At 37.7% G+C, this 19,031-nt stretch overlaps 1 protein-coding gene across 1 annotated transcript in view; it reads right to left on the minus strand.

Annotated features, from left to right (window-relative positions):
• Positions 1-15,245, minus strand: part of LOC139728315 (C2 domain-containing protein 2-like) — a 94,891-nt gene extending 79,646 nt beyond the window's left edge. The window contains exon 1 of the mRNA XM_071639264.1: positions 14,522-15,245. Coding sequence (XP_071495365.1) covers positions 14,522-15,016 — 495 coding nt within the window. The 5' untranslated portion in view covers positions 15,017-15,245. The remainder of the gene's footprint in view (positions 1-14,521) is intronic.
• Positions 15,246-19,031: the final 3,786 nt, after the last annotated feature.

Genomic DNA, 19,031 nt, shown 5'->3' on the forward strand with positions numbered 1-19,031 from the left:
CTTTTAGTTTTTAGACAACAGCTGCAACTGTGCTTTAAGTCAACCACTTTAAACAATTCATTTATTCTTTCAGTCCTTCAACTTCTTTGTAAATTCAACAAAATAATGATGTTCCACTACACTATTAAAGCGATAGTGAGACCTAATATCTCGGGAAAATGCCTGTTGTATAGCAAAATCAGCCCATCCTCAACAGGTTAATGTCAATATGTGTACAGGTGTATGTCCTGCACAAGACAACTAATACGATCCCCCCCCCCCCTCCCACCCAATTTTTAGTGACAGGGTTGATTTCTGGATGACCCTTTGTCACTATGTAGCCCAAGACATTGAGCAATGTCACTACTTTATCCGAGGTTCCCATAAACTCTATAGCATGCCTGGATTCAAGAACGCACACAGCTGTGATGGCACCACAACCCTCTCCATAGCCATGGAGCATGGTACACAGATTGGCTGGCTGCAGAGTATTTTCATTAGCGGCTGCTGCTGCACGCATTTTGCCGCGAGCTAATTACGCAAATGCATCGGAGGGGGTGGAGGCGTGTCGAGCGAAGACAAATGTGCCACAAAGCCTGCACAATGCACTTTTTGTCACCCACACTGTCAATACGCTACACCTGACTGTGTCGGCCAACGACTCTGACAAGCTCACTGCATGCTGCGGAGTACAGACGATTCACCTTTAGAGGGGACTAGGGTAATGGCGGCATTTTACTTTTGATCTCCAGGGGGCTGTCAGTCTGGCATTATCTTCCCTTCCTTCCATTTTACTCTACCTCTCTAACCTCATTTTCCACCTCCAACACCAATCTTCTTTATCATGTTCTTATTCTCATTCCTCCTTTTTCTCACCTCTCATATCCCTTGCCTGCCACCCCCTTCTCTCCCCCATATGCATTATCAAAAACTTTAACCATGCTCGAAATACACAATCTAGCCTTAATCTGAGTTTCAAATACATTCCAAAAGAGCATTCAACTTTGCAACCATAAAACCATAATTCTGCAATCCATAGTGCTTTGTCTTTTTTTTATTACAGCTTTCACTATTCATCCTCAGAGTTTTGTATTAAAGGTACAATAATTATGTACAATGTTCATGTACACTAAAATGATTTTGTTTTTGAGCCCATTGTTGATAATTCTATGATAATTTCTCATTTGGTGCAAAACATTTGCAAAGCCCCTTAATTCCCAACTTTAGAATTAATTCTTTATTTCATTGGCATAATGGCAACATATTTTTCAAATATGTATACAGATATTCCAGTTGTGATCCTCTCTAAAATGCCCACTTTTTGTAAATTTCTATCCAACTTTATGTACATAAATTTTTCTAAAATGTTTAGTTCGATTGAACTTTCTTTGATAAGGTGGCACAACATTTGTATTAAATCATTCACAGTTTGATTACTGTAGCTTCATACAAATGTCCACACACATGAGTCAAAAGCAGAGAGTACAGGTTTAGAGATTTCCACAGCCACGGTCAATTTAACAGATTGCAATTCCACTGAGTAAATTACCGTACCGAGTATGATGTTTGCATCGACAGAAGGTAATGCACAGAGCTAGCGAGGGCAGGCTCTTGTTGTACTAATCAATAAATTAATTTGCTGCTGTTTGATACATATTCATTAATCTATTTAGTCATGACTTCAACTGCCATAGTGAAGCCTAGTCTGCACTGCCCAGACACAGCCAGCAGATTACATTTTATACCTTAAATATGAACATAGCTGACTTCAAACACATTGTAGCATACATGTTGCCATATATTCTATAGTAGATATTGAATAGATCACTTTGCTTTGAGAGTAGTGTAATTTCAAAATGAATTGAATACAGTACATCCTATTGATCAACAGAAACACTCTTTGCAACTGATTGACAAATTGCCCTCATCGACGTAAATAAGCACCGAATTGATCAGTGTTTTAGTAGTAGCCATGATAAAAAATCATGGGCGTACATACTTGAGCAGGATTCGAACCTACGACCTCCTGATCACCGGAGGTGGTAGGTTCGAATCCTGCTCGAGTATGTACGCCCATGATTTTTTATCATGGCTACTACTAAAACAATGATCAATTCAGTGCTTATTTACGTCGATGTAGGGCAATTTGTCAATCAGTTGCAATGAAAACATCTCGACGGAAGAAATTCATGAATTTGGAGAAACACTCTTCTTTTAATTCTCTTCTCTCAACCTTTCTCCTCTGCATCCCTTTCTGTCTCTTTCGTTCCCTCCATCCCTCCCACCCTTCCTTTCTCTCCCTCATATCTCGTATTCCAACTTTTCCTCTCCCCTTCATTTAAAAAAAAAATCATTGTGTGTATGTGTATGTGAGAGACATGTGTGTGTGTGTGTGTGTGTGTGTGTGTATCTATGTAAAATCTCTCTGTCTAATCGATGCAATTGTACTGAAATTAAAAAAAAAATAATTGGGTCTGCATTAAGTAGACTAGCATTACTAGCTCAGTAGCAGGTGCAGAGTTGAGTGAGACTGACACCATGGGTGAGGCAGGGGTGTTGGATCCACACCCTTCCCCCACTCTCCTGGGTTATCTTCTGTAGATTGCAACAGGTTCCTTCCCCCTTGTATTAAAATCACCCTTGAATTATCACACACCTGGTGCACCTGCAGTGGTAACCTTCTTTGTGTTGCCACTTTAAACTCCTCACCACTTTGGATCCCCCCCCCCCCCCCTGCACTTGTGGGTGTAGAAATACCAACACCACTACCACCATCATCACTTTCATTATCTGGACATCCTAATAGTGTTTGCCAATTGGCGCACACACACTGGGGTGCTTTTTTAAAGCAAATGGCACTGATGTGCTGTTATGTACACAGTAATCAAATAGAGATTACATTAGTAACTGTCCCTGCTATTCCTCTCTTCTTCTTTTTTAAATCCTTCTCTATAACAAGTGAAGCTACTGTGGTCAGCGTATGAAGGGTCTCATCCAGCAAGATGTTTGTGTGAGCCCATATATAGACATTCATGTTGTGTTTACATGAACCTGAACATTCCATCCTATTATACACTCTGCATCCCTGCATACTCCCGGCTGCTGTACATAGAGAGCATAGCACACTGAATTTGTACATTAGTCTGGTTTCATCTTGGCATAGCTTTCACTACATACAGCCAACAAACCTGTACATACAAATGTACACAGTACAATTGTATGTCTATGTACATTGTATTTTTTCCTTCTCCTTTGGGTGGATATGTACATGTGCACAGCTTTGTCAGCCCCCCCCCCCCCCCCCCCCGATAATTAGATGGAAATAAATTAAATCAAGTCCATACCTGTTACAGGGAAGTAGGGAAACACAGCAAAACCAATGCTGTGTGCACAACAGTCAACTTCACTCAATTAAGGTGCACAATGAAAGGCTCTTTTGTGCATTTGTTCCGCAAGAATTGAGAAAACGGTTGATTCAATATTGCTTTTCTTCTTTCCAAAAAATGTGTCAACAGAAAATATTGTGATACATGCTTGCTTGTTTGTGCAGGCTATGTAAACAAAATGTGGATTCTTTACCCTGTGTTCTCCGAGTGCCATTACTCTACTCTCTAAAAAAAATTGAGTGAAAATATTCACTCTTAAAAGAGTGAATACAAAAAAAGAGTGAATTTAGAGTGAAATTGGAGTGAATTTTGAGTGAAAATTTTCATTTTCACTCGTTTCAGAGTGACCTCAGGGATCACTCCAAAATCTTCGAGTGATCCCTGAGGTCACTCCAAAATGAGTAAAAATGTTCATTTTCACTCTAAATTCACTCTTTTTTGTATTCTTTCTTTTAAGAAGCAATAGTGAATATTTTCACTCAATCTTTTTGAGAGAGTAGGCAGAGAAATCACGGTGTCCAAAGTCCCTGGCACAGAAAGAGTTAACAGAACACCCACATGGAATATACAAAAGTGTATTCCACAATCTGAACAGAGCACAACCAGGGAGAGCACTGTGGTAGAATGGATAAAGCTCTGGACTTCTTATCAGCAAGATCCTGGGTTCAAGTCTCGCTAAGGGCTTTAGACTCTTTGTGTGCCATGTTTGCAACCCACTTAGTATATTTTGTTCAATTACATTATGCACAATCGTACCAAAACTGATCAATAAATCACAATATCCAATAGTACAGGGCAAGTCCAAGATAACACGCGCGTTACGTATGGGACATTCAGAGACTTTTATGACCTGAAAAATAGTGTTAATGGCTTTTGATCATATCAAACTTTATCATGGTGATTGATATCTAGGGGAAGTATAATCATGCAAAAAATGGAGAAAAATGACCTTCACAATTATATTCTAGAAGAGAAAATATGTGCCGTTACGTATGGGACCAGAAAAAATTTGTTTTTTTGAACATTTTTTTCAACCTCAAAACTCTCTGAAAGTATTTCATTCTACAACTTGTAACTCACTGTGATGAAAGTCACAACACTCAAGATTATCATAGGTAAGTTTCGTGTCATTAGGTAAAAAACTCTAATTACAGGTTCTAATTAAAGACAGACATGACGTGTTACGTATGGGACAGTTTCGTATGGGACAGTTTGTCCCCCATTCATTTAGTGTGTGAAGAACCATGTTTATGGGTATTTTGCATAATTATTGAAGTAAAATCAGTTGAAACTACTCAAATACTGATCCAGATTGTCAAGGAAACAATATTCCCCAAATATTCACCATCCTAATCATATTCAATCATATTTTCATATTTTTATGACCAACCTGAGTATGCATGCCCTTTGTCCCCCATTCGTTTAGTGTGTGGAGAGACACATTTATGGGTAGTTTGCAAAATAATTTTGCAAAATACCCATAAACAAATTTTTTGCATAATTATTGAAATGGAATCAGTTGAAACTACTCAAATACTGATCCAGATTGACAAGGGAACAATATTCCCCAAATATTTACCATCATAATCATATTTAATCATATTCTATATTTTCATGACCAACCTAAATATGGAGTATGCCCTCTTTTTATCAGGATAGTTACTACTGAAAAATTGAATAGTTTAAAGTGTTTGCTTCCATTGATGAAGGGCAGTTTGCCATTTCGTTTCAATAAAAAACAACTTGACACAAGAAATGTTAATTCTTATAAATAAGCAATACCTGCTGCGTGGAACCCCAGTGATCGAGTAGATATATGATGTCTGTCTAGCAGTCAGGTCATTGATTCGAGTCACACCTCAGTATGTATACCCATGAATTTTGTCGTGGCTATTATTGAAACCTGAATAAGGACAATTTGTGTATCACTTGCAATAAAAAAAAAAAATCATTTTACTTTATATTCTTTTTAAATATTTATATCACAACCATTTCAAATTGGATCTCCATCACTAAACTTTGAATTCCTCTAGTCTTAGGATTGTATGCTCTTTAGTAATTCATATAATTGGTTTCCAATCATCTCATTAAATGAATCCCCATTTCTACAAAAAACTATACCATCCCTTTAATGCTGTTTTTTCATTGTGTATCTTGCCATTTTCCCCTCCCCCTTTCTGAAAATTGTTCAGTCAAGTACATGTATTGTTTAAAGTGTCTATAACTCAAAAAGTAGCGACAATGTTGGGATGCTTTCTTCAGGATGATTGACCATTTGTGTACTGAGAGACCTTCCCAGCTAGCTACATGCATTCACATGCATTATGTATGAGGATGTCCCATACGTAACGCATTTGTCCCATACGTAACATTATTTCAATGCCTTATAAAAAATATTCCTTTCACTGTTTTTTCTTTTTTCTGTGGTATTTAATTTCTCTAAACAATAAATTAGAACTTTCCAAAAGGGCATTAATATAACCTTAGCAATTTCAGAAAAAACCTAAAAAAATGACCTCAATTTGTTACGTATGGGACATCTCATGATAGGACACAAGCTAATTTGCATAATCACTTGCATAATCCCTAAATTTTCATACCAAGTTAAACCATTTGATGAACTTCTTATGTCCACATATTAATCAAATATCATTTGCTTTCCTTTGAATTAATATGAATTTTTATAAATGTCCCATACGTAACGCTGTGTTTCACATTTATGCAAATGAAGCCCTTGAAATTTGCATAAATTTACGTAATATAATTTTTTCCTCCATGGAAATCAAAACTTCAACTCATAAGCTTCAAAATGATACCAAACATGTCAACATTGAGCAAAGATGAAATTTTGCCTTCTGAGGGGACCTTATCTTGGACTTGCCCTACACTGGAAGTGATTCTATTCCATTATAAAACACTTTAAAAGTACAGGTATAGCTTGTGGCACATGGTACAGCTGTAACTCAATAGCAGCGTTCCATTTGTAAGGATTTTTTTCTTTAGTAAATGCTGTTTTTTTTTATGATGGTTGTGTCTTCCAAAAGTCATGCCTCACAGACCTGTGTGTATTCATGAGTGTACACGTGCATAGTGTGTACTCATGCCCAAGAATACTGTACCTTTTATAATCTGTTTGGGGGTTACCAAGGGTCTTATTTTTTCATAATAACTGAATCAAAATGTGAGTTCAATTAATCAGACCCAAGCATTCATTTCTTCTGTGTTAATAAACATCACTTGAATGTGCTAAAGAATTAGTGTGACAAGTCTTAAAGTTTAACTTCATTTTTCTCTGGCTAACACCACAACCCACGCCCACAACCTTTTACTGTATGCATTTGGATCTGCCTAAACCAGATTTTGAAGTTCTTTTTTAATACATTAATAAAGTTTGCATAATAGTAAACCTGTCACCACCATCTGGGGCTTTAAAACATCATGTTAAAGCAGCGTACAAACACTCCGAAGTCGTAAATGTGCTGGAGTGCAAGGGGCACTCGAGGCAAGTGGGACAGGCGGCCGGCAAGGCAGGCTAGCGGCCAACCAAGGGAAATGCCAAGCATTCCGAGGCGGTTACGTGGGTAGCGCCAACCCCCCTCCCTAGCACGTCTACCATCAGGCGGGGTATGACATCGTGACGCGATCGGAGGGTGGTAGAATAATAACGTGACGTTCGGCACAGGACGGTAAACAAGATGAGGTGTTGTGTTGCAGGCTTATGTCCATCACACATCAGCACATTGAGTCATGCAATGTGCTTTGTTGAGAGGTAAATGTCAAATGAGTTTTGAAGCCTTCCTGTGCAGTCAAAAAAGTGCAGTAGGTTACAGGACACTCCTGTATCAGCTTTTCCTTCCACACTGGTCTGAGCCAATGGCCATCATTTTCACTTGGAATATTTCAGTTGTGTGGCCAGGAAACTTATTTTCACTTCAAATTTTTCAGTTGTGTGGGCAGGATACTTTTAATGGTATGACAGTGTAAAGCTTACAAGTGTAAATTCTTACCAGCAAAATGTATCATGTCACTGTTTTTTCAATTAATTTGCAAAAAAACCTACAAAAGTAGGGGAAATATCAAGTTTAATCACAGATTAAACCTTCCTAGGAGCAATTCATGTTTTCAATTTGCTTTTCTCACTATTATTAAAATTCAGGATCAAAATCTTTTCTTTTTTTTTAACATGTTTTCGGTAGTTTGACCCAAAATTATTATTTTTTTTTTTATATAGACGCAAGTTTGGTCACTCACTTTCCATAATGCATGATCAATGAATTAGTGTGGCTCTACATCCATGACTCTAAATAGATTTAAATTCTCTATTCATAATAAAATTATAATGTTTCAACATGAATTTCATCCCATCGCGCTTTCAGTGGGGCATTTCATGACTACATGTAGTTTTGTCTGACAAATATGTCTGACAAATTTGCTCTCAGCCAATCAGATTCAAGAATTTCAGTAGCTTATAACAGTTTGTCCAAAAAAAAAAATATCTGACAAAATACTTCATGAAATGCCCCCAGGTGTGATGGGACAGAAATAATATACGGTATATGTAATGGTAGTGTGACGGGATGGAATGTATGTTTATAATGGTAGTAGGTGCAACGGGACGATACCATAATGGGCTAGAAAAAGGGCCGTTCCTACGTAACTTGAACAGAACAAAAACACTGTTTGGCACACTTGTGAAAAGAGTAACTTATCTGTACTTGGTCAAGGGATATTTCGTCGCTGGGGTGACAAGACCTCCTACTGAAATTTTGGTGAAAATAACTTTTTTGAATTAATGGTCAGATAATCAGTTAAGTGATGTCCTGTCCAAATCCTAGCTGTCTTACCCCCAAAATGAAGCCACCACGGCATGTCAAAGGAAAGGCTCTCCCATCTGATATACTGTACGAGCTGAAATTTTTGCGTACAGATATTTTCGCGAATTGCTACTTGGAAGACATTTGCGCATCAAATTGTTATTTTCGCATGTTGTTATTTTCGCGGTTCGAAGGCGATTCGCGAAATTCACGAAAATTTCAGCTCATACAGTAGTGCTTTGGCGGCCATGTTTTTTTGCTCTCCTGAACATTTCACATTTTTTAGATACGAGGTCTTGTCGCCCCAGCGAGGACCTGGATCCTTCATCTTCCCTTCAGTTCTTCCATTAGTATCTTTAACTCACCCCCATGGTCTGATTGACTATTGAGGTTGACCAACTGAAGTTAAAGGGATTGAATATTAGTTTTGGTTGAGATGGGACTTTAGATTTTCATCTAGAGCTTTTTGTGAGATACACTGTAGTGAGAAACCTCTATAATATGAAATATGAAAGAGCATGTAATTCTAACAGGGATTCAAAGTTTTTTTTGATGAAAATTGGTTTTGAAATGGATGAGATATCCAAAACTAATTAAAATGAAGCAATTCTATTAAAAAAAAATCAAATGCACAATTTATCTGAAGAAAAAAATGTTAATAATATTACTGCATTTCAAAAAGAGGTGAAGTTTTACAAATGACAAACTACAACATGGTTTTCATCCCTAGAAGATTGCAAGACTGACTACAGTATTTTCTTGTTTTCTCGATAATCAACAGGGAGATGATGATGTTTCTATCAATGTGTTGCAAGAAAACACAATTTACATGTACATGTATTGTGCGTCAATTGTTGATCTGTGCTTTTCATTGTAATATTGCTCCTTTTAAAAACAATATCAAAAGTTAAAGACAGCAAAAACAAATTTAAGCTCCTAGATGAGATGTTAATAATCAAATGGTAAAGATACAGGTAGACACTGGATACTGCCATATGTCAGACTGTACAATTGTACACGCATTTTATATACAACATAAGTAGGGAAAAATCACCACATGACACAAAGATCTACTCTTGAAGCAGCAATATTTCTTTTTTCTATTTCTCTCACTCTCCCTCTCTCATATCTCTCTCTCTCTATCTTCCTCTCCCTCTCTGACTGAAAGCAGCAATATAATATTTTTCTATTTCTCTCACTACTCCTTTCTCATACACTGTATCTCTCTCTCTCTCTCTCTCTCTCTCTCTCTCTCTCTCTATCTATCTACCTCTACCTCTCTGACTCCACCCGCTCCATACTATCATCAAAGCAGAAACCTGCAGCGTAATTGACGGTGCCCATTCAATACGCACGTGCAGCAGGCGAACAATACTGTTGATACGCTGCTCAAATGGCTTTTTAAAAATTCACGCGGCGAGCCTGCCACAGGTTGGTAGTGGTTGTCATGGTAACCCTTCACATGCAATCTATTCTCCCCAGCTGAGAAGGTCTTTCGTCTGGATGACTGGCAAGGAGTGTGGTGGGTGGGGAGTGGGGATGGGGAGGGGGGGTAGGAGAGACTGGCAGACAAGCCCTATGATGTGGAATTTTTGATAAGTATAATGATTATAGAATTTATTTAAATGAATGAATTGAATGAGATGTAATATGTATTATGAATATAACGGTTATTATTTTCATTTTTCTGCAACAAGTATTGCAAAACATTTATGTTGCATGTTATTCATAATCTGTGACGTTATACAGTATATGTTGTTCAATGAACAATAATTGCTATCTGTTTGTATCTCTTGTATGTAACGCTGGTGGAAGGCGCATTTCCACATTCGCATTGTGGACAATAAAACAATCAATTCAATTCGATTCAATTCAATCATTGCCTGTCTATGGTACAATGTAAGCGCTATACAATGTAGTTATTATTAAGATGAAGCTTTAGGTTTCCAATGCAGTTTTGGTTATTTAAAGATGAAGCTGAGATGATAAGAAACCACTTCAATGAAATATGAAAGAGCATACAATTCTAAGAGGAATTCAAAGTGACAGGTTGTAATTTGATGAAAATCGGTTTTGAAAACTGGTTGAGATATGTATCCAAAACAGAGCGATCCGAATAAAAGGTGGGACATGCCTGTTATTATGATTGCTTTGATTTACTTTGTTTTCGGATGTCTCAGCATCCCTTTGATGGATGGTATAGTTGTGGTTGAAATAAAGCTTCAGGTTTCCAATTTTTTTGTGAGATGATAAGAAACCACTTTTGAAATACGAAAGAGCGTACAATTCTATTAAAGAGGAATTCAACATTAATTTGATGAAAATCGTTTTGAACACTGGCTGAGATATCATCCAAAAACAAAGAGGTCCTGATAAAAGATGTGATCTACCTTTTTATTAGGACCTCTTTGTTTTACTTTTTGTTCTGAAATTCTAAGAATCTCAGCCATACCAAACTCGATTTCCATCAAATATAGACTTTGAATTTCACTGAGAATAGTATGATCTTTCATATTTTTAAGTGTCCAGTTTCTATTACAATGTACATATCTCGCAAAAGAGTTAAAATCTTAATATGTACCCTCCAGATATCCAAAAAACAAAAAGATCATAATAAACGATATGACCCACCTTTTATAAGGACCTCCTGGGTTTATTTTGTGGTGTGAAATAAGACTCTCAGAAATTTTGTTATCAAACTAACTTTGAATTTCTCTTCAAATTGTATGCTCTTTCATAGTATATACATTGTACTTTACATCTCAGTGGTTGCTAATTACATGTATCTCCCAATAAGTTAAAATCTGAATACACATGTACCCCCTCTCAAACAAAGCTACATGTATACCATCCAAAAATTGATAATTACTGCCATCAAATACCATGTAGTCAATCCATACATTTATTAATCTGTGGGTTTAATTTGACACTAAACTGGGTGTGCAGTTGACTGGAAATCATGCCACAAATTCTAGCTTTTGTGACAGGTTTGCAATAGGATGCCCTTTATAGAGCTCCATACATTACTGTACGTATACTTTCCTAAACAGTACAAGAGAATTTAAATGAATTTTAAATAAAATAAATAACAGACATCAAGTGGCTCTATGTGTTAAAGTCAAAAGATAACATGGCAATAACAATCTAAAAAAAAAAATCTATAAATGTCAAAATGTACAGGATGTCCAAATATGATGCACAGCCACCAGCCTTTTAATAGCACAGCAATACATCAAATTTATGAGTGCAAAGATCCATCAAAACAGGAAGGTAGAAAAATCTGCAGTGTGTGAACATGTCATGCAGGGAATTTTTAGCTATCAGAGCAATGAAGGTCGCAGAAATGCTAGGGCCATTGATTAATGTGTGTTTGCTTAAATTTGCATGACCACAATGTTTGTTTTTAATATGAGTGTTTTCCTCCTGAAATTGTCTTCCCACAGGGAAATCCTAAAATCTCACAAAAAGGCCTAATTCAGCATTATACCTGACTTTCAGAGTGAGAAAGATAAGGAACCATGCCAGCAGCTGATTTAAAGAAAAACAAAGAAATAACATACATGGATCGAACATCAACACTTAAAGGGATTGTACAGTACCTGTTTGCGATGGCGCATCAGAATGTTATTTGGTGGTATTTGCAGAATACTTGATAACATTGTGTTCAGGAAGGATAGTATCAACATCCACGATAGTTAGTTTCACATATAATTTACAGTGTAAAATTAAATTGAAAATTTGGAAGGACATACAAAGTTAGTACATGCACAAGTAAAACTTGTACACCCGTATGTTACCACTATGGGTCAACAGGAAAACAACACTAGATATAATTAACATACTGTGAAACACAATATTTTCGCAGCATGACATTTTCGGGAATGGGAGCCGACAGCCTTATTCGCATTATGAAATTTTCACAAGTTGCCTCTAACATTCAATGCATATAGTGTAGACAAGATCTTTCGCGTGCATTTTAATTTCGCGAAACTCGGCTCTCGCGGAATTCACGAAATTAAAATGCACACGAACATTCCTCATTTTACAGTACATGGTACTCAAACTCCCAGGATGGTCCAATGTAAATTCATATACAGTAAGTACATTGTACTCATCCTTTCTTTATCCAATTCCTGTTTGGGGATTGGTCTATAGGGTATGCAACATCATGCAACCAAACATAAACATTGCTGCGTGGAAGACTGAGAAAAAGGTGCCATTTGTATTTTCATGGTACATTGTACATGCACCGTGTTATAGTGCGCTATGAAACAAAAGTTCAGAACAAACAATGTCCTCTATGTGTGGTACACTGCAAGATCATCTGTGCTACAACACAAACAAAGGTTGTAGATGAATACAAACTTTGTGTATTAACTGACAGTTTAAAAAAAAAATGATTTTATTTGAAAAGAAAAAAAAAAGAGTTGCATGAATAAGAATGCATACAATGTGCAATAGGCCCTATACTGCACGCATACAGTTAACTACAAATTTTTCTTCTTTTTTTTTAAAATTATTCCCGGCATAAAAAAAGAAAGTGCAGATGGTCCGGGCTCTCATTACAATATGATGGATCTGCACTTTCAACAACAATCAAATGTAATGTCTTTGTTAACATGAGCATACGAGTTTAATAGGAATTGATAATCCTCTCTCCCTCTTTCCCTCCCCCCCCCCCCCCCCCCCCAATCACCATCATCTCTATGGGAGTGTACACAAGGTCCTGTCAGTCTCCCGGTCAGTCTACAAAGTGTGTATATAAAGCGTGGTTGTGGATGACAGACAATTTCAAAAGATATACAGATATCTGAAAACCAGAACATGTCTACACCATGTTTGAAATAATATCAGTGGATATCAGTTCACAGTGATGTGGGCAACTGTTCTGTTCCATGACTGGATGAAACTTTTGATTTAAAAAAAAAAAAAATGAAAAAAATTGCTCCAAATGTTCAATCAACAGTGGGTGGTAAATAATTTGAATGGGTGGTCTCTTGTTCCATGATAGAGTGATTGTTTGTACACTAGTACGTAAACAAAGACTGTGGGTTAAGTCTATCTCCAGAGAGTAAACAACTCTGTTTGTGGCAGGCCTTGTACAGGGTGCCTATTTGCTACGTTTGTACGGGGCCATTTCATTCATTGATGAAAAGACCCAATCAGGTGTCACTTCCCATAAAACTCACGAGTAACTCCTGCTTGTGTTCTGGAGTGGGACTAAGCATATATGTTCATTTGCTGTTTTATTGATGAATTACTGTAAAAGTGGATATTTTTGCGTGACTAATTTTTCGCGCTTGGCCGGGTAAGGAGAGTTTCGCGTGTTTTTAATTCCGCGGAATCAAGACATCATGCACAGGAACATATGGCAAGCAAAAATATTTGCGTGTTTTTATTTTTGCGCTACATGTAGTTTCCGGTTGCGTGAAATGCACGAAAATTTAAACACCGCAAAAATTTCCGCTTTTACAGTACTTAGCAAGTGCCCCTGCCGAACATACATGTAGGCACCCTGCCACAAACAGGCTTGACTATTATGTAAAATTTTGAACACCTGGACCATGTCTGGCTTCCTCTTTCTTTCTCTCTCTCTCTCTCTCTCTACCACTCTAGATATCTATTTCTCTTTCTCTCTTCCTCAAGTAAGAAGTTATTTACTGATCACTCATAGATATTCTTCCAGTCTGCCCAGTACAGTCTGTATCTGATAACTACAGCTACATGTACTTGTACATGTATCTTCTAAATTTTGAGGGCAAAGGGCAGAATCATCGTGTATAGTAAAACATTGCATCAAAACACATTATCCAAACATGCCAATCAATAATACACAGTTCAAAGGGGATCTGATCCTGTGCTTTGAGGATGCAATTCTCTGTAAGATTCTCAGAAGGAACATATCATTGTGACAGCAAGGTTATTTTAGAACTGATATTATCGTTCTGTGGGTAATCCATAGTCTAGACTCAAGGACACAATACTGTTTATAATACTAATGCATACAAATGTATATTATTAGGTTTACATCATGGTAGATCTAGAGACAACTAGAAATATATAGTATCAGTAGACTCTATGGAGTGTTACGTTTGTTTTGAAAGCTGTGCCAGTGTTGGGGAATTACCCACTGCCGCTATGCCGGCATTGCCATTGATATTGTGCTGAGGGTTCTGAAACGTTACTGTTTTAGTGTTTACACACTTCACTGTGTCAGTGTGCATGTGAGTGTGGTCACATTCGTCATACGATCTCATGCATCCCTCGCACACCCACAGGTGGTGCGTGGTGGTAGGCCGGGCTTTATTCAATTTTGGTAAATCATATGCCTAATCAACTTACCCCTTGTTTCTTTGTTTCATCATTGAGAGCTTTGAGCCAGGAAGAAGCGAGCTGGCTGGGTGTCTGCTGTGAATGTTGCGAGAAAAGCCACGCAACAACTGAATTCAGCCAACTGCACTGATCACCCCCATCAACGGAGTCCCGTCCTCCCGGCGCTTGCCCGTACTGGGTCACGGAGCTACCCGCTGGAGGGCGGTCAACTCCGTAGGTACGGTCATGTAATCCTTCATCTTTACGGCCCTTCCCGTGAGATTTTTCTTCCTTCTTCTTGATATTACCGTAAATTGTAAATCCAAGGAAAACGCTCGCAGTGACTATGAGCCATGTAAGAAGTAAGACGTCCAAAATATCTATTCTTCCCGTACGCAGTGCTTCGCCGAAGTCCAAAACCGCCATAACCACGTTATTGCATGCAGCAACGACCCTTTCGTTGAGGTTGCTCGCTGTCTGATGTTGACTGAGCGACTCGGTATACGATGTTTCACCTTCACCCATCGTCTTTTTTGGTTATATACAAACCAGCTGTGATCACCGTGGATGAACCCTGGTGTCCGTGACAACTAGATAATGTAAATATATCGCAAGGGACAGGGGCAAGACAGGAACGCATTCCAGAGCGATCGGAGCAGAGACGATTCCCGGCGATCCATGCATACCAATCCTACAGCCGCGTTAACAATATTACAGCACAGTAGTGGTGCATTGATTGTGTGCAGCGGGCTGATCAGTGTGCAGTACCAATAGTATCATCGTGAGGTAGGAGTGCTATAATACACGTGTCCCGTAAGAAGAATGGTACCACAGATGAAGTTTAAGTTTTGTTCCCGACTACCCAATGTGATGGTGCAACTGTGTTTTCAACCAGTCTGTGTATGTTTAGATCACTATAGAGGGCGCAAGACATAAATCACAGAACAAACCATGCATTCCAAGCGAAAGAAAGATCGGCAAGAACGAGGTTTTAGTTAGTATCAAAGCCTATAAACAATGAGGTTAAAGAGAATACAGTAATATGGACTACGAGTTCCAACTGGCCTTAATTATTCAAACAACTGTCAGTTTTCTATTGATGTACAAAAGAATTCCACAGGTACATTTATGCCTTTGATGATCGGGTTTCGATGCCCCCGTCTTTCTGAGCAATCTGAAGATTCATTTTGAACGCTAACATAAATATCGACTATATTATGCTTTTTTTGTATTATCATCTAAATGAAATGAAATTTCACGAAGTGATGAAACATAAAGACTAAAATGAATCTCTCTCAGAAGTAGGCCTTGTGCAAAAATAAATAAATAGATAAATCTTAGCTGTCAAATTGTTACAGGTTTTGAAACTGAACCCCGTTGGAAAGCCGATTTTATCATTTTTCAAATCAAGCAAATAATAATATTGATAATGTAATCTACATTGTAGAATGTTCTTTATTCATTATGTCAGATTAGTGGAAAACATGTAACGTCGAGTGATTTTGAATCTTATTTCATTGATTTTGCATTTTGCAATCGCGGCATCGCGTGAGTTACAGTATAACGGTAATTATTATGATTAGATATTATGTGCGTAATGCGTCTTTCTAGATTTGTTTTAAGGCAATCTGCCCTCGTGTTATTAGTTCAGTATTTTATGTTATAAGAAGATTGCAAATTCAACATTCCCTGTATTTCCAATCGCTTTGTTTTGGTCCTCTCACAGTTTTTAAAAAAGTGACAATATAGGCTAACACGTATTATTGTTACTATTTCTGTTCATTGTATTTTCCTTTACTATAATGTTGCATTGATATTGGATATCACTATGATAAATCATGATTTTCAGTTTTTAATCGTAGGGCCCTATATACGACCTCCGTACGTTCACCGCTTTCTTTAAATTAATGTTGATACCTCGCGCAAAATCGGATCGTCATTGCGCTACGGTACTGCATATATGTAACTGCATTTTTTTAAATGAAATTAATTAAATTAAATTAAATCATGGCATGCAATGCTCTCACAGGTGTAGATGTCATTGAGTTAGTGGTACTATACACTGAAGAGCCTATCCTACATAAAGAAGACCCAAATATTATCATAACATAGTTGCCAACACTTTTACAATCTCGTGTGCAAAAAAAAAAAATAAATAAACACAGTATAAAACATGCTCATCGCTGAGCACACTATACTAAACTCATTTAGACCTACAGCACGCATGACATGATCATACAACTAAACTTTGATTGATGCCAAGGGACTTTCAAAGACAACAGAAAGAGCACGCACAAAGAAATGGATAGGGCCTCTATATTACAAGAACATGCCAAATCGTTGTATGTTGTATGGCATTTATTTCACCGTATAGGCTCTGTCTACAATGAATATTGATGAATAAACAAATAAATCAATCATTTACGTCAATTTGATATCTTATTAGCTGATAACGTGAGATCAACGGTGTTTCCAAATTATGTTTTCGACAATTACTGGCAAATTAAAACGAAATTAGTCTTGATAGGATGGCTTAAAAAATATATAAATTCTGCACCGTTTGTCACTGAGTATCAGTGTCATGGACACTGGAGTGACTCGAAAACTCAAAGCACTAACGGCTTCCATTTTATTCATTAATAATAAAGCTTTACTTAAGATAAATCCTTTATCGACGGAAGATTCTGTATATAGAATGGGCTATATCCATGGAAGGTACTACATTGCTCTCATTTCGACAACTTTCTAATAAAATAGCTCACTGCATTTTTGTCTATTATGTTTATTCAAAAGCTATAAGACTTTGCCAAGAGAATAATGTGTCACAGAAATAATCATGACATGCTGTTGTTGACCCTTCACCTCTGTAAAATTATATAACTATATTCTACAGATAATGGTAAGCATAAAATGAAAAAAAAAAGAAAGACGTGCGGTTTCTTGCGTTTCAGTTGCTTGGGTTAACGTGTAAAGAGGGTGACATCTTCTTTAAGAATATGGATTTTAGTGTGCATGACGAACACAATAATTGTCATGGGTTTGTGTGCACAGGACTCAGATCTTCTTTTTTTTAAATCTCATATTATTCTCTTTATAATCCATACACCATCTTGACAATCTGTATGAGTATATCCTTATTATTTCATCGCCGTGTAGGCCCTATAACTAACCAAAAGTCAGCGATGGAATCGTAAAGAAGAGTCCATGCAGATGGATGAACAGAAAGGTATATAAGGGTTTAGAGAAAATTGTTGAATGTTCACGTTTTCCATGTTTTATATGGGATAAACATTTTAGTCGCGTGCAAGTACAAAGTCGTGCAAACTTTTGTCACTTCTATATAGGCCATGAAGGCGCTGGTGATGTCATCAAATCGCAAGTTCTTTGGAATTGCACATGAACTCTCAAGGCATTATATTATTTGTCTTGTTTATTCATAAAATTGGTGTTTTCAACAAATCATATAAGTATTAGCAGGGCCGGCGGAGCATTTTCAAAAGTAGGGGGCCCACTTCCGGGTTTCATGAGCCAACAAGCAAAAAAAGAAAAAAAAAAAAAAAAGGTCTTCAGCTCATCTTTCTCCTTCCACTTCCGGGTTTCTTCAGCTGACAAGCAATAAATAAATAAATGAATAAATAAATTTAAAAAGGGGGTCTTCAGCGCAGAAAAAAAAAAATCACCTTACGTGCTCACTTCAAGATCTCTATTTCTTTAAAAAAAAAAGTAGAGGGAGGGGGACAAAGTGATGACACCTTATATTCCTTTGTATGGTGCACAAAAAGTGGGGGGGGGGGGGGGGGGGGGCCTGCCCCCCCCCCTTCCCCGTTCCGCCGGCCATGATTAGTCATATGCAATAATCTTATGGAGTCCAAAGGGGCCTGAGCTTTCGATCCTAGCAGAATCTTCGTCAGAGGCAAAACCATTACCATTACTATTATCAATATAATCTTTATAGTCATTAATATTATTTTTTATATACACTTTGATATGTTTGATAATTAGCATTATGTTGGTTGACTCTTACTTTCATTTTGTTGCTTCTTCTTGGTACACCTGGGCCCTGTTGCATAAAACCCTTATAGACCGCTGGACTTACCGCCCCTTTCTAGCGGTAAGTCTTCAAATTAGCGGTAAATTTTATAATCCTTGATGCTGATTGGCTGTGACGCCTAATTTTGACGGTAGTTACCATTGAAATTCAATGGTAAGTTTTATGCAACGGGCCCCAGGTTATAGGTCTCGCTGCTTGCTCAGCTCCCCCCCCCCCCCCCCCCCTCAGTGTTGCTATTTCACTCTTTTCCTTTCTTTATCCCTGACTCTATTGTTCCTCTTCTTGTTTGATGTTGCCTCCCTTTCTATCCTTACCCTACAAATGTTGCCCCCATGGTTCTCGGGATCATCACTGACCCTCAACGACCACTGCCTTTTATCTGTCTACCCTCCTTTAATCCCCCTCCGTATACCCGTTGGGCTCCTTGCCCGTGACCTCCAACCCTATAACCTTTTGTTTTCTTTCTTCCGTGTCCCTATAGCCCTCCCC

Source organism: Diadema antillarum, unplaced genomic scaffold (genome assembly GCF_040938485.1).
Source record: "Diadema antillarum isolate AM-2024a unplaced genomic scaffold, OU_Dant_1.0 seq00000172_RagTag, whole genome shotgun sequence".
Classification (NCBI taxonomy): Eukaryota; Metazoa; Echinodermata; class Echinoidea; order Diadematoida; family Diadematidae; genus Diadema; species Diadema antillarum.